Below are 23,058 nucleotides of genomic sequence, written 5' to 3' on the forward strand. Positions count from 1 at the left end.
TTTATTTTATTTTATTTTATTTTATTTTATTTTATTTTATTTTATTTTATTTATTTTATTTGCCACAAATAGGTCTTAAACTATTTAAAGGTGGTAAAGATTAATCAAAGTAGTGTACTTATTATTACTTAGGAAATTGGTTGTTTTTAAATTTTTATACCAAAGGAAATTTGTGTTCATAAAGATATGTGATTAGAGATATGTATTAAGATGTTTTAGCACAAAAATCCATAAATAGCTGCTCATAATTAATGTTATTTTCATTTTTGTTTATTTTTTAGAAGTCGAACTGAACCAGTGATGGGAACTTCAAAAGCAGTATGTAAAAACACAATCTCACACTTTTTCTACACATTGCTTTTACCTTTATAATGTAGCAGTGAAGTAAATCATTTAGAACTTAATATCCAACTGATCATAGTACATATTGTAAATAAAATGTATTTTGATGACAGCTCAGTTGAATATGGATATATGTGGCATAATTTGCACACCTACTTTGTAGAAATGGGTAATTTGTGCCCCCCAAAAAACACTGTTTCATATTAAATATGATAGCATCCTCCCTGTATGACACTGTGTTGTACAGTTAATGTATGATTCTTTTTAGCTCATGTAGGTTTTACACTAATGAACATGATGACATGTTCTACATCTGTCTGTCTATAGTTAGTATTTTGTATGTATGTACAGGCTGTTGTGTGCTTTTTGTTTCTTGCAATAAAAAAATGTTTGGAGTGTATATTTTGCCATTTTCACGTTGTATCACTTAGTTTTTGTTAGTTTTTTTTTCTGCCTGATTGATGGCTTTAAAAAATGCATTAGCAATGTGCAAAGCTAATGTTAAAGTTTGATGCTTTCTCCAAGTTCAGACATATAGAAAAGAGCTTTCCAAAGACTTTTGATGCAGCTTTATTACTTAGTTTTGTCTTATTTGGCAATTTCAAGCTTTTATTCTTTGTTTATATCTGTATTATAAAGTGAGACCTGAAATTGGGCCCCCATGAATATATGAATGTCTCATTGATGATTTATACAATTGAGTACATTGTTTTTAAGTTTTAATACAAGGTCTTTCACTTCTAGCCTGCTTAGTTCTCCAAATTCAAATATTTCCCTCTTTCTCGTAAAGATATTAAAATGCTGCATTAATTGTAAGCTAATTGAAAGCTGTAGCTCATCAAAGGTAACTCCCCTTAACCCGGGATAATATCTTAATTTTTATGATCACAGCTTAAGTATGACACCATGTTGACTTGGAGGTCTTAAGTAAAAGGCGGCAGTATTCCTAAGTTGTGGGGTGACACATCCGTTTCAGAGTGTAGGGCTGTAGTAATTGGGTTCTGTAAACTTGATGGTTCTCGAAACATTTTACTGCTCAGGCTTGATCTGTACACAATACAAGATGTCTGAAATCTTGATTTAGAATTCAAGGGTATTGCTTGCTGTTTCACTTTATCTTTTTAAATACTACTGATCTTTAATTGTGTATCAGGCATTTCACTAACCTTGGATCATTGCATCTTAAACATGATAATATAGAATATCTGAACTTTGGACTTGTTCTCTGAAGTATATGGCCTTTAGTTCTCATGGAACTAAATACGGTGATTCAAAGATCAAAACTTAGTGTTTTGGGGTTTCCCCCCCCCCGGGGGTATATGGGTTTTTTTTGTTTTTTTGTTTTTCGGTTTTTTTGTGGTTTTTTTTGGGCTTTTTGGTTTTTTTGGTTTTTTTGTTTTGGTTTGGTTTTTTGGTTTTTAAAGCATAATGCTGTAAAAAACTGTCCAAGTTTCTGTTTTGCTGGTGATTGGTTTAAAACTGATTTTATGTATCCAAATGCTAGCACAAATTAGAGTGACTATCCTGGTGACTGTAGTAGTTAATGTAACACATTTTGTATAAAGTACTTCTATATAGTATTTAAACTAATTCAGATGAAGTTTTATTTCTTGAAAAGTTATTTCCTTTTTGTTTATTAGCATGTGTATAAACACAAATCACATGTTCATAAATAAAGTTAACATTCTTTTAGCCTTGTGTGTTCCCTGGCATGTCTGTATTACACTTACAAGAAGCAGTTTATTTTATGCTTATTTAGGTTTCTCTTTTCTTTTTTTTCTTTTTTTTCTTTTTTCCTTTTTTTTTTTTTTTTTTGATACTTTAAAAGTGGCTTTAATTTTTAGGTAGAATGTCTGAAATGGAGACATTAGATAATTTAATATCCCCATCATTTATTTGCTTGGGGTACAGTTGCTGAGGTTTAGGTTGAGAATATATTCATCAAGCATAATTAATGCCCATTTTACAAATCACCTGTTATTGTACACATTCACAAAAGCCAAGTAAGATAGAGCCACCAAACCAAATTTCTAAATTCTGATTAATAAATGTGTGTACATTTTTGGTAACCTAAGCCAATTGTGATCAAGGATGGCTATTTCTATCTATATTCCTGGGCTTTGTTTTATTTAGTCATCCTTCCATGTTGGTACTGCAAAGCTGGATGTTCTTCCTGCTTACTAAATACCAGAATTGCATTTTGTAGGATCCTTTAATTTCAAGCAAGGGTAGGTAGCATAAATTTCAGATTCTTTCTCCCAGAAGCAAGACCACAAATTAGATGTGGGGAAGTGGGTTAATTTTAATGATGTCCAAAGTATCGATTAGTTTTTTTTAAGACTACTTTTTTTTTTACATGGTGCATTTTTTTAATCATTAGTATCTGAGAGTTAATACATGTATTGATGCTTAGGACATGTAAATTCCTAGTCATTTTTAAACCATTTCTTGTCAGTTTTCACTAATTTCTAGTACCTTGCTATATGCAGAAAATAATTGGATGCCTTTCTCAATTTGTGGTAAATTTTACTGCCTTGTGGATTTTAAGGTATTTAAGGTGCTAAAGTGATTGTTTGGTGGGGGAAAAAAAGTGATGTAGTTGTCAAGTATCTGAACTTTATAGGATACTAAAGCAAGTTGGCAGAAAACTAAAAGGGCAAGAAAGCCTGGCATAAGAACCAAAAGACAGCTATATCTCAGGAATGGGAAGAACAAAAAATGTTAGTATTTTAGTTCCAGCTGTAAGAAAGTTAATATAGCTGCTTTCTTTTAAATGATCAGTATTAATATTCTAGATAGTAATGGATTTATTTTGAAGGGCTATTTTTGTTTCTTCGGTTAGAAACATAGATGATGCTTGACAGTAATTTGTTCAGTTCTTGTTATTTAGATTCAGGTAATTCTAGCTAATGTAAAATGTAACCCTCTTCAAAATAGATGATCAGAATTTATTTGGATAAAAATAAGGTATTTGTTTACTTTTTTTCTTTAAGCTTCCCTTTGAGATTAGTTCTGTAATGAAAGAGCACTTAAAAGCTAGATGAGAATAAGAACACGTTGGTGGATTATATGGTTGTGTATTAGGAATGTGGAGTTAGTGCATTATGAACTCTGCCACCCCTCAGTGGGGAGCTAAGAACCTTTTGTTTAAATAAGCATCCCAGTAATAATATCCATTAAACTAACTTTTAAAACCCTAAGATATTTATAAGGTGTATTTTAAATTTAGCCAACATTATTTTTATTTATTGAACTCCTACTGTGGTAGGCATTGTGCTAAGAACTTCATACTGAAACTGGTAACATTTCTATTTGGGACTCTCAGTCATGCTGCTTTTATTTTAATACTCTCAGTTCTCTGGAATATTTGAAAAATACCTGATGGAGACTCACTTTGTTGTTGTTGTTGTTTTTCTTTGATCCAGACATTTCGTTACATCCTCTCCATTTTAAACAAGAGTTCTGACCAATAATGCATGAGAAATTTATAATCTGTTGAATAAGCAACCCAGTTACTACCTAGGAAGCTAATAATGTTTTCATTTTGGAACACTTACAGGGAAATCATATCTTTAGAGTTATATGCTAAAGGGGTGTGTATGTACACATATACACACATATACACTTTTAAAAACTGATTAAAATAATTTCAGGGATCAAATAATGAAAAAAATTTTAATATCACATTTGAAAATACATTTTTAAAATCCTTCTTACATCTTTCAATATATAATACTTGCTCGCTCCATTTGATTAAATTAACTTTCTTCACACATTAAAGTCCATCCTCTTATGATAGCCCTGTTTGCCTTTGCCCCAGGCTACTTTCGGTTTCCTTTTTTTGGCTTAACATCTTTGCCCTGATAAAGCTGTGGTTTCTTTGGCAAAAAGCCATTCTTACTCTTTGTATGGGAGAATAAACAAACTTACTCAGAATGAACAGTACATGCTCAAAAATAGAGAAAAAAGTAGCAATTATGTGGGAGCTGTTTATTAAAGCAATTATCTGAGCCTTTAAAGAGCTGCTTGTTTTACAGTGTTATATAATGGCATTCCAGGAAAGTTAGATTTCTTACTCTCTCGTCTAGTGTACATTGTCTTGAGCATTATCCGATTTAGAAACCATCGATAGACACGGGACTCTTTAATATTTAGTCACTGCTCTGAACACATTTTCTGTGATATATTTTTCTTTACCCTGTTGTTCTTTTTTTTCATTGTAATTGAGTGCCCTTCAACTTTAGCCTTTTACTGTGTGTGAAATACGTAGAGAAGGGTAAAGCAGGGTGAGCTACAATTTCAGCTTTAAAACTGGAAATAACATTTTTTAGAAAACTTCTAAGAAAATGCCCAATATTTGAACATTAAGTGGCAGTAGGGACTAAATGATCACTTTCAGATGTTTTCAGTGTGGAACTTGAATGTGTGTTTAATTTTTTGTGAACAGATTGATGACTCTTCTGCGTCTATTTCTCTGGCCCAGCTTACAAAGGTATATATATATATATTCTTGAAAATATAAATCTTTTTCTAACATCGTATTTTTTTAACGTGGAACAATTGTTTGAAGAGGGGTTGGGGGAGGATGTATTTTGCGAAAACATTGTACACATTATTACTATCCTGTAAAGAGTAGTTGCCGTTTTGAGAAGATAGGGGGAGTATTTTGGCAGCCTCACCATAATGTTGGAGTGTTGTTCATCTTCAAGACAGAAGAAACACATGAAGCTACACTTACTTGGTTTTTTTTCCCCTCATACATTTTGTTTAATTATACATTGGAAACTAACAAAGTTCTGGAGGAATTTCCTGGTTTTGGCTGTAAATTATGTGGACTTTCTTTAAGCAGCCAAAATAGAAGCTTTCCTTTACATGGACGATTGCACGGTTATTTCTTGAATATTTGAATTGATCCCATGAAGGTCAACATTTTAAATGTGTTACAATTGTTTCTTTATGCTATAGACTTGTAGTCTGTCTGCATTAGAAAAAGTTTTAAACAACCTAATTTGTTTGAACACAGACTACATGAATTGTGTAAATGTATAAAGCTGTTTGCAGGAATATACCAATGTGTATGTTTGGCAGAGGGGCAAATTGTTACCTCCTGAAATAATTGTATATGCCATGTTTTGCGATAAAATTGCTTGCATTTTCTGCTCAACAATGTGTACTTTTGTTTGGGAAAGCACTAGTGATGGATTTAAAACAATAGATGTAGCTTGCAAATCATGCCTTAAAAAAAAAAGACATATATTACAGAATAGGCAGATTTTTGAGGACCAAGAAGGAAGTCTTCCAATTTTCCAAAAATCCTTTTTTCCCTACTATCGGAAATGTAAAACCAAACTTAAGTAACCAAGACTAATGAGTTGGATGGATTTTCCATTAGTGCTGTCCCTATCTTATCCTTGGCTTTGTTAGAGGTTGTGTCCTTTTCCCCTAGAATGTATCCCCAAAAAATGTCATAGTAACAAATAAGCTTTTTAAGCTCTTGTTCCGGGAAAACTAAACATTAAAATTGATGATTCTAAGACACAAGTGGGCTGAAACCATCCTCTCTTACAATTTTCTAATGCAAAGTGGTCTAGCATAGTTAACCTCTTAAGCAGTTTATAGTTCATGGTTTTAATTCTTATGTGCTGTAAGGACCATATTTGAGTTTTGGTCTGTTCCTACCATTGTTTCTTTGTGGGAAGCAGTTGGGGAATTTTGGAGGTTTGGGGGATTTTTTTTTTTTAACTATTTGTAAATTAATGTTTGGGTTCAAACAAATTAGTTGTTCAACATCTGTAATCCAGTTTTCTGTAAATGTTGCTGTTGTTCTAAGCTCTGTTAATGTTAAGCATTCTTTGTATATAAAATTACAATAAAATGTTAAAACTGGTTGCTTGTTTTGTGGATGAATGTAAAGATAAAACCCAATGAATGGCTGATGTGAGTGCTAGATGCTTGAAGGTTAAAGTTATTAGGACTCACTCCCTTAGACCCTGCTTATATCTAGACTATTCTGTATATAATACCTTAAAGATGAATGAAATTCATAAAACTTTGGAGAGTTGGATTTATGAGTGCTCAGTTGCATGTGCTTTGCACTTAATTTGAAACTGATGCTACTCCTTAAAGAGCCTTCTGGCTTAATATCAGCTACATAATATGTTCAGTTGTTCTACCCACAACCCTACCTCCAAGTTGTTAGTATTAAGTCTTTATGTTGTGACACTTGAATTATTTTTAAGATTTAAAATATCAAGTGTTTCCTTAATCTGTTTTTAACTCTTAGAGGAGTCATATGCAAATCTTAATGTAAGGTACAAACAGGGTCTAAGGTTTGAGTGCCCCCAGAACGACCTTCCTCAGCCCTGCAGACACCCAAACATCATGTAATGACCTAAAGAAACTCCCAGGGCCTCTTCTAGGTTATACATGTAAATAGTTTTCAGTTTTAGGTTTTATGCAAGATTAGATACTGCTCTTTACAGGATGAGTGGTGTTATCTTTGGCTGTGTGGTCTTAAATGTGTTTCTAATGTGTGTGTCAAATAATTACCTGTTAAACAGACTGCCAATCTGGCTGAAGCCAATGCTTCTGAAGAAGATAAAATTAAAGCAATGATGTCGCAATCTGGCCATGAATACGACCCAATCAAGTAAGTCCATAAATGCTTCATACTAATAGGTACTTTGGGGTGGGTTCCCCCCCCAATCAAAAGCATTGTTTTTTCAAGTTTTTGTGTACATGTAATTTTTTTTCCCTTTCAGTTACATGAAGAAACCTCTAGGTCCACCACCTCCATCTTACACCTGTTTTCGTTGTGGTAAACCTGGCCATTATATTAAGAATTGCCCAACAAATGGGGTAAGTCCAAAGTAAAAACCCTGGTACACTTTATTTTTCTTAATTATTTCTTAGTCATTGTGTTTTTCTTGGTGAATACTGCCTTCACTATGACAATGGCAAATGAGTACAGGCTCTGGAGCCAAATTGCCAGGCTTCAGACCCTGGCTCTGCCACTTAATAGCTGGGTGAGCTTGAGCGAACTACTTGATTCTTCAGGTCTGTCGTTTCTTCTCTGTGAGACCGAGATGCTCATAGCAGTATTTCCCTCACATGGCTATTGTGAGGATTAAAGGAGATCATATGTGTAAAGCACTACAAATAATAGAAGCAGTTAATGAGCACTCTGTGTTAGTTCATATTAAATAAAGGTAACTGCTTTCTTTCTTCCTCCTTTCTCTTTTCCCCTCCGAATAGGATAAAAACTTTGAATCTGGTCCTAGGATTAAAAAGAGCACTGGTATTCCCAGAAGTTTTATGATGGAGGTGAAAGATCCTAACATGAAAGGTGCAATGCTTACCAACACTGGAAAATATGCAATACCAACTATAGATGCGTAAGTATGCGAGTTAGGTATGACCTGTGAGGCCGCCGTCCGGCCAGGCACCAGTACTCTGTAGTCTCAGGCTCGTAACGTGGCTATTTGGATTTCTTGTACGGAGCATTGTATAGCAAGACTGTTAGTCTCCATGTGTTGCATTTCTATGTGAAGAATGAGAGGCTGCAGTCTGCTCCATTAAATGCAAATTTAAAATGGATTTGGGGTTTTTTGTTATCACCGAGTGCCACTTCCCTTGTAGTCTTCTGATTTTTTCCTTTTTCTGTCATACCCTGCTTTCTTCCTCATTCACATACATACTCCCATATAATCTTATATGCTATCTACATTTTTTTAAGTGAAGAAGACAAATATCTTAATCCTTTTGAGAAACAAAAGGCTTAAGCATAAACGTTCTACAAGATTTCAAGGCAAATATAAATGCCAAGAATAAATGAAAAACTGAGTCCTCTTGAATAAGTTCAGATATACTGTGTGAGTGTTAAGATTCTAAAATATGGTTTATTTTATAAGCCATTAGCTTAGAAGAGCTACAGTGCTGTATGCTACAGCTTTGTGCTTATTTTGAATGGGTTTTCATATTTTACTTAGTCAATTTTAATGAAATGGATAGATGTGAAAACCTAGTGGTAATAGTTCAACTAGGTAACTTCTCATTTTATCTGCTCTTACTGATACATCTAATATTTTCGGTTGCCCTGGGCAGCTGTGAACTCACGTAATATAGAGCACAGTATTAATTGTCCCTTTGGACTGCATTCTCTAACCAGTCCTCCAGTGGATTATGAAGTGAGCACGTCCTCAGGACATACCTTGAGAAACATCAATTTAGAGAATAGCTGGCAATGTTCATAGTGACACAGGGAAAATGTGCAGAAGAACAGTTTTCCTCAGCTTCATGCTGTTGTGTTGAAGCATAGTGAGCAGGTGAGGGTGATGGAGAAAGATGGCTATGCTACGGAAATGATATGGAACAGAGTGGTTTCAAGTATGCGCTTTAGTAATAAGTACCTTGTTTCAGTTCACGGATAGGAATGAATGTTCTTCCAAATTCCCAACCCTGTTCCCTTTCTCAGTTTCACCCCCATCTATTTTTTATCCGTCACCATCCTGTGTTTTGTGGTTCATCTTAGACTAGTCTGTTGTTATGCTGTTTCTAATTCAGACATTTCATACATGCTTCCAAACAACTTAGGTTGAAATGGTTGATTTTTACAGACACAATTTAAGAGCAGACCGCTTCATCTTAATATAATATATACAAGTAAAAGTATTTAAATAGAAATTTGTGTTGGAAAAATTAACACCACCCTTGTGAACCCTAACTAATAATTAACTTCATTGCTTTTGAATGCTGAAATACAAAAGCCCATTTGTGCCAAACACACAGCAAATACTGGGGAAAATGGGAGCCCAAATATTTTAAATGAAACTTTCACCGTCTCCACTAACACCACTGATAAGCAACTCAGACTCTTCTTCTGTTTCTTTTTCTATCCTCTGTTCTCCTCTTTTTTTTTTTTCTTTTCTTTTCTCTCTTTTGGGCAGTGGGAGACTCCTCTTTCACAAATTGGGAACAATGGGGCATAAGCAAATTGATACTTATTTCTGGAATCGTGGTGATGTCTATGGAGCAACTGCAACACAAATAACACACCTAAGGTACCCTACTCCGTACAGCTGAGATTCTTTCATTTCCAGCGTTGAGATTGACACACTCTGTTCCTAATTGAGGTAGAAAGAATCTAGGAATTCCTGTGTTTCATAAATCTGCCTGATTACAGAGAAGATGGGGGTGTTCGAAATAGTGGTGACAAGTCTGAGAATAGTGTATTGTGTTTTTTTCTTTTTAATATATTAAATATACAACATTTCTGCAAAATGCACTTCAACCAAAAAAATGGACCCCATGGTGGAAGTGTTACTTTATATTTTTGTAACACATACTCTGATCACTTAAGTCATTAATATTTCTTAGTTGGCTATAAATAGATTAGTCTCTCTTTTAAAATACTGATAATAAGTAGACCACTGGTTTTGCAGTCTACTTCTAGCTACTGGTGTGGTTGGTAGTGTCCTATTTCCCTTGAGATATCCCCCTTGATTGTGTAATGTCAACACCAATTTCTATTTCCTGTGGTACGACATTCACTCTGGTACCTTCACACATTCTGGGGCTGTTGGACTGTGGAGGGGAAATTTCGCTTGTTTTTCAAGTAATATGGTAGGATAGAGAAAATTGTGGCTAAGGTGTTGTCAGGTCTAAGTTCAAATCCTGTCTCTGCCACTTAAACATAATTTTGTGGCACCGAGTGTGTTCCTTTATTCTCCGGCCCTTAGTTCTAGAGTTGTGGATTCTTAAGATCCTGTTAGCCAGTTTTATAGTGTTTGTTTCTTTTTGTTATACTTGTTTAGGATTTTGTTTTATGTCTTTTTGTTGTTTAGGGGGAGGATGTTCATAATTACTTCCCTTATTTTGGAAGGTATTACACTTGTGTAAACAAATTTAGCATCGTACTGAATTATAAGTTCCCATTATGGCATAGTAGAACATGTGTGTATCTTGGAAATACTTTGCCTTCTTAACAGTGTTAAAACAGTAAAACCTTCTTTTACAGAGAAGCATATGCAATTGGGAAGAAAGAAAAACCACCTTTCTTACCAGAGGAGCCATCTTCTTCTTCAGAAGAAGATGATCCTATCCCAGATGAATTGTTGTGTCTCATCTGCAAAGATATTATGACTGATGCCGTTGTCATTCCCTGCTGTGGAAACAGTTATTGTGATGAATGTAAGAAACATTGAACCTTCAAAGACATAGATCTTAGAATATGTGTATTTACCTGGAAAGGCTCTAAGCAACATTATAGGTTTTAATAATGAAGTATAAAATGTCAATAATTGGTCAGTTCATCAGTGAGCATTTAATAGCAAGGACCGTCTTTGTCACTGCTTTTTTTTTTTTTTTTTTTTAAACAACAACCTCATTGTCCTGTTAATTATTAGTTAGAATGGACCACTTCTTATACCTTCATCAGGGTAGCTGTACTGAGGTTTTATGAAATGTAGGATTTTTGTTGCCTATACATTTTAAATGGAATGCAAAATTTTGAAAGCTTTTTGGGCCTTAGGTATTCTGGAAATATTTTTAAATGGTACTTAAATTACCCTTTCCTGGATTGTGAAAAATCGCTTATTCTAAACTTCCTAAGTTTGATTGAGAACTGCTCTCTGTAAAGATACCGCCCAACATTTGACATGTGGTGGCTTGTGACTTTTTTTTCTGATCATTTATATTAGCATTTGTTTTTTTCTGCCACTTATTCTAAATTTGCCCCTTCCTAACCCAGATGAAAATGACATCATCTGAAAATTTCACTGCTCAGTCCTGCTCTGGCCTTTTTCATTTCTAAACATAGCTTTGGAATATAAATCTTTATTTTGGGGTCTCTTTAGTGAAGACCAAAGTCACAAAGAGGTCACTTAAGATTCGTTTCAGAGTATGTCTTAGATTTAATAAGCCACTTCTTACTGGATTTTTTACTGCACTGAAGCATAATCAGTGAGTCTGACTTAGCGTTCCTCCTGTGCGCTGTGCAGGAGGTGCACTGCCCTTCCTGCCTGAATCACCCTTCTGGTCTTTATCCTGTACTTTTCTTATGAGGCTTTTTTTAAAAGCCTGTTAGTCATGTAAAGTTTTATCTTTCTAGACTATATCTTATTTCTTTTGTTTTCCCCTATAATATTCCAACTACTAAACAAAGAGAATAGTATTTAGGAAAGAGTGCTTTTTCTCTTAGTTTAAATGTTTGTTGAAATTATATTCATGATTTCTGTTTTTAAAGGTAGCGAGAAGTTAGCAGAGGAGTGCTATCAGGCGAGAGATTTTACTTCTCAGTATCTTAATCTTAGAAATGATTAGTGATGTGTGCTTGGAAACAGAAATGTAACTGATTAGATATAAGTGGTCTTTGTAATTCATTCTCTAAACATTGAGTTTGTACTCCGATTTTATTAATATTTAAAATATTTGACATAGGTATAAGAACAGCACTCTTGGAATCAGATGATCATACATGTCCAACATGCCATCAAAATGATGTCTCTCCTGATGCTTTAATTGCCAATAAATTCTTACGACAGGTAACTATCTTTGTATCCCTTTTCTGAAAAATTTTTTAAAATTTTTGATTGTTCAGGGGCACCTGGGTGGCTCAGTCATTAAGCGTCTGCCTTCCGCTCAGGTCATGATCCCAGCGGTCCTGGGATCGAGCCCCGCATCAGGCTCCCTGCTCGGCAGGAAGCCTGCTTCTCCCTCTCGCACTCCCCCTGCTTGTGTTCCTGCTCTCGTTGTCTCTCTGTCAAATAAATAAGTAAAATCTTTTTAAAAAATTTTTTTTGATTATTTAAACTGTACTTGAGTAAATACAGCCTTACATTTTCCTGCATTTTTCTCTTTGGTATATATAGGCTGTTAATAACTTCAAAAATGAAACTGGTTATACAAAAAGACTACGAAAACAGTTACCCCCACCACCACCCCCAGTACCACTTCCGAGACCACTCATCCAGCGGAACCTACAACCTCTGATGAGATCTCCAATATCAAGACAACAGGATCCTCTGATGATTCCAGTGACATCTTCATCAACTCACCCAGCTCCTTCTATGTCTTCATTAACTTCTAACCCGTCTTCCTTGGCCCCTCCTGTGCCTGGAAATTCATCTTCTACCCCAGCTCCTGTACCTGATATAACTGCGACAGTCTCCATATCAGTCCACTCAGAAAAATCAGATGGACCTTTCCGGTAAGTCTGTGTGCAGCTCTCACTGTTCAGAAACAAGTGAGATCAGTAATACAGTTTTTTATTGTTGTATGTTGCTCTAGCAGTTGTAGTGGCCTGCAGTATGTATCATCCTTGTGAATCATTGTGCTCAGTAAGGTGGAGGAATAAAGTAACCCTCTTCTAAAGCTTTCCTTGTAAGAGATGACTTACTCTTAATTGGAGGAACAGGTAAATGAAGGAGATTCACTCGGCAAATGATTAAGCATCCCAAGGTCAAGGACTATGCAAGTTGCCAAGAACCCTTGTTAAATGTCGAATCATAAAGAGAATTCACTTGTGGTCGTAATGGTGGTAGTAGAAAGAGTCCATCTGAGCAGAACTAAGCACAATTTGGATCGGTGGAGTAGAGGGGATAAAACATTGGTGGCAGTAGAGAAGTCAGAAACAATTGTTTTGGAGCAAAATTAGGTAGAAGACGACCAATGAAAACTCACTTAAATCCTACCACTTCAGACACAAAAAGGACCTTTGACCGTGTCATCCAGTGGCTCATAAATTCTTAAAGAATCAGCCACTTTTAAAAAAAAAAATAGATGCCAGAGATCTGTACAGACCTACTGAAGCAAAAATCTTGAGGACTGGGATGTATATGGAAGACGTCTCACTGATTTTCTGTGATTAACAGTGGGAATGAGTCTCAGGGTTCATTGGCTTTTCTAAGATTACCCCTTTGATTCAGTGGTGGAGCTGGAAGTAGAATTCACTCTTAATCCTGTCTTCTTTAGGTCCCACACTTTTGACTTTTTTTTTTTTTAAGCTTTATTCTTAGAACTGAACTGGTTTCTATCATAGCTATCACAGATGGGACTCCTTAAGGAGATTCCTTCTTTTTACTTACACTGTGTGTTTGAGGAACTGTGCAAAGGTCTAGGCTTCTCACTTTCCTGCAGAGTTTTCTTCAGCTTTGATTTAACTCACCTTAGTGCAGGTGGTGGGTGAACGACTTAATAATACTACGTAAATTTTTTACTCTAATCCTCCATTTCTGATGACTTCTTAATGTATTGCAAACTACATTGTTTTGTAGGGACTCTGATAGTAAAATACTGCCGGCTGCGGCCCTTGCGCCCGAGCACTCCAAGGGTGCCTCTTCAATCGCAATCACTGCTCTTATGGAGGAGAAGGTAAGTTTGATTGGCTTTTAAATGTGGAGATTTGTCTTACAGTTTTTCTTCCGGGTTTTGTTTGTTTTTTAACTCTCCCTCTTTGTCTTTTTTTTTTTTTTTTTTAACTATTTCTTTTTATTCATGTTTTTATCCTACAGGGTTACCAGGTGCCTGTACTTGGAACCCCGTCTTTGCTTGGACAGTCACTATTGCATGGACAGTTGATCCCCACAACTGGTGAGTAAAATCATTCTGGTTTGAACATTTTCTCCTTTCGAAAATAGTTGTAACTTTACTTAACATGCGATTTCATATTTACCTATTGTTTTTGTTTCCAAGGTCCAGTAAGAATAAATACTGCTCGTCCAGGTGGTGGTCGACCAGGTTGGGAACAGTAAGTATATGTTTAAAAATCTACAAATGATTGCTTTTGAACTAGATAATGGGAATTAGAATCTAATGTGTTGGTGAATATTTTTTATTGTAAACTCCTCTTTTGTATGCCACGTTAACATAGTTTTCATGTAAAGTGTCATAAATTCAAGATTATGTGAAGAACTATTTTCTAGAAGAATGAGTAATTCTTTTCTTAAAATGGTAAAATATAAATTCTTATCAATTCTTGTTACTTTCATGTCTTACCAAATGGTGATCTTGACAGGATCTCAGTTCATGGATAAGTAGTAATTGAAAGTAGTATTTTTTTTTTGAAAGAGTATTTTAAATGTTGAATCACTTATTGTGCTAATAGATTGAACTTTTTCCTAGCCTTAATATGGATTTTCAGAATTTGATTTGAGTAAACACATATTAAGGCTACCAAACAGTTTCTCATTTTGAATAGTCTGTGTTAGTGGAATTTTATTACATATTAAAATATATAGGATTTTGATCTTTGTATTGATAATGGTCTGTGGCACTAAAAATTAGTGTATTTATTTATGAATGGTCTTTATACAATCATTTCTGTTTTTATATATAAACAGGCTTATATATTTATATAAACTGGCTTATATTCTAAAATTTTGATCTGTTTGTTTGAAAGATAAGTCAGATTTTTTATTTTCAAGAGTATGCTAAATGAGAGACTTAGCAGATTGTGTCGGTAGAAGGAATACAGGATTTGGAGACCAGTAGGCTTGGGTTGGAATCCCAGCCCCTGCACTTAGCAGCTACATGACCCTTGGGCATGCAGTTTTACTCCTCAGCTCCATTGCCTCATCTGCAGAATTGGAACAGTGCTAGTTCCTTAGCTGCACAGTGCCCAGCAGATAAAAGGGCTCTATTTCTCTTGTAACAAGTTCACAGTCACTTGTAGAATGCTAAATGGAATACCATATTGTGAAAAATACTGTACGTTGAGGTTTAATTATTGTCACAATAGTTAATCGAAAAAATAGTTTAAGTAAATGTAATACTTGCTCATATCCCCTCTATCTGGAAAAAATTTCATAATGGGGATCAGGGAGAAGAAAAAATTTCTAGTTAAAATATGTGTCTTAAAGTCCACACACTAAGAGATCCTGTGTTATACTCAAGCCCATTTTATCTTTCCTCACAGTTCCAATAAGCTTGGATATCTGGTTTCTCCACCGCAGCAAATTAGAAGGGGGGAGAGGAGCTGCTACAGGTAGGCTTGTTAAACATCTTGAAAAACTGTAATCTGATGACATGCTGAAAAATATAACAAAGAAATTAAAGTACAGCAGTGGCAGGGGAGGGAGGTCATTTGGTTTATGCTTATCTCACTTAAGTCCTCAGGAGTTGCCCTTGAGGCCTAGAGAAAAATAGATTACATTTAGTCTTTTAAATGATGGTTTTAGGCTACATCTTTAATACTCCTTCCCAGTGACTACTTTCTCCAAGCACACAGCAGAATATTAGCTCACATGCTCTTTTGAGGGTAGAAGGAAGTTGTTACGGTCCAGACAGTATTTAAGGTGACAGTTTAATTTAAGATGAAAGTTAACTTGCTCACCTCCCAAGTGTGAAGACTTGCATTTATTTCTCTTCTAGACTCCATTGTCTGAATCTTCTCCCACCTTCTCTTTTCCAAAAGAAGAGACAAAGAAATTGTTCGGGGCTTTTGCCCTGGACAGGCAAAAGCAATGTTACTCTTCGAAGCCCTAAGTCTTATTATCTAGGTCACACTCGCCACCAGGGTAAAGGGCCTCTAAATTAACTCTATAACAAGAATATTAAGGTTTATCTTCTAGTGCTGCATTGAGAATTGCTAAGTAATAACTTTGTTACTAGATCACGTGTTAATAGAAGATAATATTTACTAATTCAGACTCTGAAAAGAGGCTTAAACTCTAAACCCCTGCTGCTGCTGTTGTGTACCAGTTATTCATAATTTAAAGAACCTTTAGCTTAACAGAAATAAGCCCACCTTTTAAAGAAGCCACTATTTCTTTGATGAGGGACAATTCAGAAACTTTGGCCAGCACTGTTATTTTCACCCAACCTTTAGAAATAAAACATTGAGATTTTTAGTTGTTAATTACAAATGTTAAGAGTAGTACTTATTTTCTTGAGGATGAAAGGTAGAGCATAGGGAATATAATCAATGGTATTGTGATAGTGTAGTATGGTGACAGTAGTTACACTGTGAGCCTCACATAAGGTATAGACCTATTGAATCACTGTGTTGCACACCTGAAACAAATGTAACCTTGTGTGTCAACTATACTTCCAGTTTTTTTAAAAATGTAACCAATTAATAAAAAGTACTTTAAATGCAAAAACAAAACAAAACCAAAAAGCTATGAAGCCATTTAAAACTGTTTCTAAAGACATTTTAATGACATCAAGAAATGCTCATGATATACATAATGTCAGGTGAAATATAAAATTATGAAAATCAAAAATACCTTGTACTTAGGTATTTTTGAAGTACCACTTAGAAGGATCCTTTCCACACTTCCTACCTCAAAGGATTACAGGAAGTGGTTTTTATTCATTGAAAGTGTTGGTCTGGAAGGCATTTTGGGGAGGCCTAGGTCAGAGAGCCATTAACCTTGTCAGTTCCTTTAAATGACAGATTAGGAAGTCACAAAAGATCTTTGTGGAGTGAAAAAAAAAAAAGATCTTTGTGGAGTGATAATAAATCTGAACTTCACAAAAGAGAACTTCTAAATATAGCGTCTCCATAGAGAGAAGGCCCTATAAACTTGTATCATTTTGGTCCCCAAGTGGCCTTAAAAATTATATTTTCATATAAATAAGTTCCTATTCTTATTTGAATAGTTGATTCTATTCCATCATTTATAAGTTTGAAGATAATTATGGATAGAAAAGACAAGCTTATTTGTCTTGTCTTGGTTGATTTTAGTTTGAAGGAATAATATCTCGGATTTATTTCTCCAGAAGTATAAACCGCGGACGACACCACAGCGAAAGATCACAGAGAACTCAAGGCCCGTCGCTACCAGCAACTCCAGTTTTTGTGCCTGTGCCACCCCCTCCTTTGTACCCGCCCCCACCCCATACACTTCCTCTCCCTCCAGGTGTGCCTCCTCCACAGTTCTCTCCTCAGTTTCCTCCTGGCCAGCCACCACCTGCTGGCTATAGTGTCCCTCCTCCAGGCTTTCCTCCAGCTCCGGCCAATTTATCGACAACTTGGGTATCATCAGGAGTGCAGACAGCTCACTCAAATACCATCCCAACAACACAAGCACCCCCGTTGTCCAGGGAAGAATTCTATAGAGAGCAACGACGGCTAAAAGAAGAGTGAGTGTTTTAATTTGAAATTCTCATACACTTTCATTTTCTGATGTAACATTAAAAACCAGGTATCTTTGGAAACATTTTCTAGTGTTTCCAGTTAGTACAAGAAAAATCACCTAAAAATTAAACCAAAGCCATACAAGCAACTTCCTCAGGGATTCTTAGTTATTTATAGTTTTAAAGTGGAAAACTAATGGCAATTTCATTCATTTCATTCATGATCTAATTACATTTGTCTTGTTAGTTTTCTTAAATGGTTTTTGTTAACTTTCACTCTTTAACTTTATTTTACTAGGGAAAAGAAAAAGTCCAAGCTAGATGAGTTTACAAATGATTTTGCTAAGGAATTGATGGAATACAAAAAGATTCAAAAGGAGCGTAGGCGCTCATTTTCCAGGTTAGTGTTTTGCAAGCCTTCACAACAGAATTACAAATGGGACTTTGAATATCCAGGGATTAGCTATGGATATAAATAACATTGCACTTACGGAATTTTTTTGATTCGGTCTAGGTTTATAGAAATGGACATGTAGCTTATTTCCCAATATCTGTTTATTGAAATAATGTCTCAATGTAAATTCTATTGTGTAGAACTAGCAGTTATGGGGATGAAATTGCCCTTGTCCCTCGAAGTTATTTGTAGCGTGAAATAATTGGGAGATGTTTGTGGAAGGAAAGAAATAGAGAAATAGCCGAAGAACATTTCTGAGGACCCTTTTACCTGAGGCTACAGCTTCTTGCTGGAACATTAACCTGTGTAATTGATGAAGTAGTGGTAGAATACAGATTGCTTTATTGATAGAAAAACTGAATTATAAAAATTCCCTGGAAGTTTGTTTAAAAGACTTATTTTTTAAGCTTACATTTCAAATGTGGTTCCTTTCAAAGCTAGACTATTGGCCAACGTAGGACAAAGAAATTACTCCTACTTAAATAACCAGATAGGAAGTAAAATTTAAATTTAATTGGCATTTTGTTTAATGTTAATTAGCTCATATAACTCACGGTACATTAATGTGCTTCACTCTTAATTGTCAAGATTTCACTTTTGTTTTGTAACAAGTGATTGCTCTGATCTTTGTGTACTTTATTCCATTCCAGTAGAGGTCACTGTGCCTCTTTAATCATCTAAGATGAAATTTGATATAAAGATGGAACCGTGAGGAGAGCATGCTAGAATCTGAGTCTATTTTATTTTGTATATATTTCTCAACTATCAACTATTGTTTTGTTTTTGTTTTTAGGTCTAAATCTCCCTATAGTGGTTCATCATATTCAAGAAGTTCATATACTTATTCTAAGTCAAGATCTGGTTCAACACGTTCACGTTCTTATTCTCGATCATTTAGCCGCTCACACTCTCGTTCCTATTCACGATCTCCTCCATACCCCAGAAGAGGCAGAGGCAAGAGCCGAAATTACCGTTCACGGTCTAGATCTCATGGATATCATCGATCTAGGTCAAGGTCACCCCCATATAGACGATACCATTCACGGTCAAGATCTCCTCAAGCATTTAGGGGACAGTCTCCTAATAAACGTAACGTGCCTCAAGGGGAAACAGAACGTGAATATTTTAATAGATACAGAGAAGTTCCGCCACCTTATGACATGAAAGCTTATTATGGGAGGAGTGTTGACTTTAGAGACCCATTTGAAAAAGAGCGTTACCGAGAATGGGAGAGAAAATATAGAGAGTGGTATGAAAAGTACTATAAAATAGGTTATGCTGCTGGAGCACAGCCTAGACCATCAGCAAATAGAGAGAACTTTTCTCCAGAGAGGTTTTTACCTCTTAATATCAGGAATTCTCCCTTCACAAGAGGCCGCAGAGAAGATTATGCTGGTGGACAAAGCCATAGAAGTCGAAATTTAGGTGGCAGCTATCCAGAAAAGCTTTCAACAAGAGACAGTCACAATCAGAAGGACAGCACAAAGTCGAAAGAGAAGGAGAGTGAAAATGCTCCAGGAGATGGTAAAGGAAACAAACATAAGAAACATAGGAAAAGAAGAAAGGGGGAGGAAAGTGAAGGCTTTCTAAACCCTGAGTTATTAGAAACTTCTAGGAAATCGAGAGAACCTACAAGTGGTGAAGAAAATAAAACAGATTCATTGTTTGTTCTCCCAAGTCGAGATGATGCTACACCTGTTAGAGATGAGCCAATGGATGCAGAATCTATCACTTTTAAATCAGTGTCTGAAAAAGACAAGAGGGAGAAAGACAAACCAAAAGCAAAAAGTGATAAGACCAAACGGAAAAATGATGGTTCTACTGTGTCCAAAAAAGAAAACATTGCAAAACCTGCTAAGGGACCTCAAGAAAAACTAGATGGAGAGCGTGAAAAATCTCCTCGATCTGAACCTCCACTTAAAAAAGCCAAAGAGGAGACTCCAAAGACTGACAATGCTAAATCATCATCTTCCTCCCAAAAAGATGAAAAGATCATTGGTACCCCCAGGAAAGCTCACTCTAAGTCGGCAAAAGAACACCAAGAGACAAAACCAGTCAAAGAGGAAAAAGTGAAGAAGGATTACTCCAAAGATGTCAAATCAGAAAAGCTAACTAATAAGGAAGACAAGGCCAAGAAGCCTAGTGAGAAAAGTAAGCCACCTGACAGCAAGGGAGAAAAAAGAAAAAGAAAAACTGAAGAAAAGGGTGTAGATAAAGATTTTGAATCCTCTTCAATGAAAGTCTCTAAACTAGAAGTAACCGAAATAGTGAAACCATCACCAAAGCGGAAAATGGAACCGGATATTGAAAAGATGGATAGGACCCCTGAGAAAGACAAAACTTCATCATCAACTGCCCCAGCCAAAAAAATCAAGCTCAACAGAGAAACGGGTAAAAAAATTGGAAGTACAGAAAATGTATCTAATACAAAAGAAACCACTGAAAAATTGGAATCAACATCTAGCAAAGTTAAACAAGAAAAAGTCAAAGGAAAGGTCAGACGAAAAGTAGCTGGAGCTGAAGGATCCAGCTCAACGCTTGTGGATTATACCAGGTAACTGATTATGGGTGGTTGGGTGTGGATGTTTGTTTGGGGAAAGAATTCCTTTAATTTTATCAATGCTTGTAATTCTAAAGTGTAGTATGTTAATTAAGAAGGGGTTAGGCTGGTTTATTCATGTCTTTAAAGAAAGGAGTTGAAGGTTGTAAGTAGATTTTGTGGGTGAGCCTTTTTTTTTAACACAATCCTACATTTAAATCATTTAATCTCAGAGTAGGGCCATTGGCTTTTGAGGACGTTTATGTTTCAGTTAGCCTTTTTTATATTTATCAGTGTTGAGTAGTAGTAAATTCTTCATTAAATTCATCATAAATTAACTATTTTAATTTTTTTTTAGTACGAGCTCAACTGGAGGCAGTCCTGTGCGGAAATCTGAAGAAAAAACAGATACCAAACGAACTGTCATTAAAACTATGGAAGAGTATAATAATGACAATACAGCTCCTGCTGAAGATGTTATTATTATGATTCAGGTTCCTCAGTCCAAATGGGATAAAGATGACTTTGAATCTGAAGAAGAAGATGTTAAGACCACACAGCCTATATCAAGTGTAGGAAAACCTGCCAGTGTTATTAAAAATGTTAGCACTAAACCCTTAAATACAGTCAAGTATACTGAAAAAGAAAGCGAGTCATCAGAGAAAATTCAGAAACTCACCAAGGAAGTGAGCCATGAACTTATACAACATGAGATCAAAAGTTCAAAGAACTCTGCATCCAGTGAAAAGGGGAAGACCAAAGATCGAGATCATTCAGTGTTGGAGAAGGAAAACCCTGAGAAGAGGAAGAACAGCGCTCAGCCAGAGAAAGATAGTAACTTGGACCGTCTGAATGAACAAGGAAATTTTAAAAGTCTGTCTCAATCTTCCAAAGAGACGAGAACTTCAGATAAGCATGATTCTGTTCGAGGTTCTTCAACTAAAGACTTTACCCCCAACAGAGACAAAAAAACTGACTATGACAACAGAGAATACTCAAGTTCCAAACGTAGAGATGAAAGGAATGAATTAACAAGAAGGAAAGACTCTCCTTCTCGAAGTAAAGATTCTGCATCTGGACAGAAAACTAAGCCACGGGAGGAGAGAGATTTGCCCAAGAAGGGAACAGGAGATTCCAAAAAGAGCAATTCCAGTCCCTCAAGAGACAAAAAACCTCATGATCACAAAGCCACTTATGATACTAAACGCCCAAGTGAAGAGACAAAACCTGTAGATAAAAATCCTTGTAAAGATCGTGAGAAGCACATGTTAGAAGCAAGGAACAATAAAGAGTCAAGTGGCAATAAATTACCATATGTGCTTAACCCACCAGACCCACAGACTGAAAAAGAGCAAGTTCCTGGGCAGACTGACAAGAATGCGGTGAAGCCGAAACCGCAGTTAAGTCACTCCTCCCGACTTTCCTCCGACTTAACTAGAGAAACTGATGAAGCTGCTTTTGAACCAGACTATAATGAAAGTGACAGTGAAAGCAATGTGTCTGTAAAAGAGGAGGAAACTTCAGGAAAAGTTTCTAAGGAACTGAAAGATAAAGTCGTGGAGAAAGCAAAAGACAGCCTGGACCCAGCAGCAGGCGGCCAGGTAGGCACAGCCAGGAGCCAGAGTCAAAGCAGCCCTAGTGTTAGTCCAAGTAGAAGTCATAGCCCTTCTGGAAGCCAGACCCGAAGCCACAGCAGTAGTGCCAGCTCTGCAGAGAGTCAGGACAGCAAGAAGAAGAAGAAGAAGAAGGAAAAGAAAAAGCACAAGAAACATAAAAAACATAAGAAGCATAAGAAGCATGCGGGCGCCGAAGTAGAATTGGAAAAAAGCCAAAAACACAAACACAAGAAAAAGAAGTCAAAGAAGAGCAAAGATAAAGAAAAGGAGAAGGAGAAAGATGACCAAAAAGTGAAATCTGTCCCGGTATAAAAGGACAGATTTTTAAAAATTGACTTAATTACTAAGTCATCTGTATTAAATTTTGTTATAATGTAAAGAGATTCAAGCCTTGTAAATAATGATATGGAAGACCCTGTGCTGCACTTAAAATATTGCTGCTTGATTATTTGATTTTTACATCAGAGCTTTATAACACGAACTTTTGTACAGAATTGTGAGTTGTGACCATGTAACATGAGAGGTTTTGCTAGGGCCTATTATTTTTAACCACCATTAATTAGTTGGGGTGGAGTTTACTGTACTGTGAAATTTTCACATTTGAATTTTTTTAATTGCCTGGCAAAAGCTGGTATCAGTTCTAAAATATCAGCAGAATGATTTGCTGAATTCATTACAACCCCGTTATGTCACTTTTTGATTACAATAAAAGTTTTCAGTAAACTTTTCAAATGTCGAATATCTGTGTTATTTGAAGGAAGTGTGTCATGTCTCTTCCCCCTTCCATTTCCTCATTTAAAATAGCCTTTGAGCCTGTAGTGTAAGCTGCACCAAATATACAAAATTACGAAGTAAACATGGTAGGTAGACTTCATCAGTGGGCCGGTAGTAGGTGGCCAGAAATAAGAAATCAGGATTAATTGGAGAGCTAGTTGAAAAAAAATCTAAAAGGGTCTTATAGTAATTAGAAGTTTGGACTTGAATTTTAGCGATGAGGTATTGTGATTTGTTTATGGTTCTTTTTCTTAAAA

The 23,058-nt window shown here is 35.8% G+C and overlaps 1 protein-coding gene across 3 annotated transcripts in view; it reads left to right on the forward strand.

The window, feature by feature from the left end:
• The window catches only part of RBBP6 (RB binding protein 6, ubiquitin ligase), a 31,649-nt gene extending 8,890 nt beyond the window's left edge, over positions 1-22,759 (forward strand). The window contains exons 3-18 of one of the 3 annotated variants that reach the window (XM_032396220.1): positions 282-318; positions 4,790-4,834; positions 6,903-6,991; positions 7,104-7,200; positions 7,597-7,736; positions 9,288-9,401; positions 10,358-10,530; positions 11,779-11,882; positions 12,210-12,547; positions 13,614-13,710; positions 13,851-13,929; positions 14,032-14,086; positions 15,254-15,322; positions 17,062-17,424; positions 18,666-20,426; positions 20,770-22,759. In XM_032396220.1, coding sequence (XP_032252111.1) covers positions 282-318; positions 4,790-4,834; positions 6,903-6,991; positions 7,104-7,200; positions 7,597-7,736; positions 9,288-9,401; positions 10,358-10,530; positions 11,779-11,882; positions 12,210-12,547; positions 13,614-13,710; positions 13,851-13,929; positions 14,032-14,086; positions 15,254-15,322; positions 17,062-17,424; positions 18,666-20,426; positions 20,770-22,339 — 5,131 coding nt within the window. In that variant the 3' untranslated portion in view covers positions 22,340-22,759. Of the gene's footprint in view, positions 1-281; positions 319-4,789; positions 4,835-6,902; positions 6,992-7,103; positions 7,201-7,596; positions 7,737-9,287; positions 9,402-10,357; positions 10,531-11,778; positions 11,883-12,209; positions 12,548-13,613; positions 13,711-13,850; positions 13,930-14,031; positions 14,087-15,253; positions 15,323-17,061; positions 17,425-17,716; positions 17,819-18,665; positions 20,427-20,769 lie in introns of all 3 variants that reach the window. The other 2 variants (XM_032396221.1, XM_032396222.1) reach the window with 2 other exon arrangements.
• Positions 22,760-23,058: the final 299 nt, after the last annotated feature.

The sequence above is a fragment of the Phoca vitulina genome, unplaced genomic scaffold (assembly GCF_004348235.1).
Source record: "Phoca vitulina isolate PV1807 unplaced genomic scaffold, GSC_HSeal_1.0 scaffold90, whole genome shotgun sequence".
NCBI classification, from domain to species: domain Eukaryota; kingdom Metazoa; phylum Chordata; class Mammalia; order Carnivora; family Phocidae; genus Phoca; species Phoca vitulina.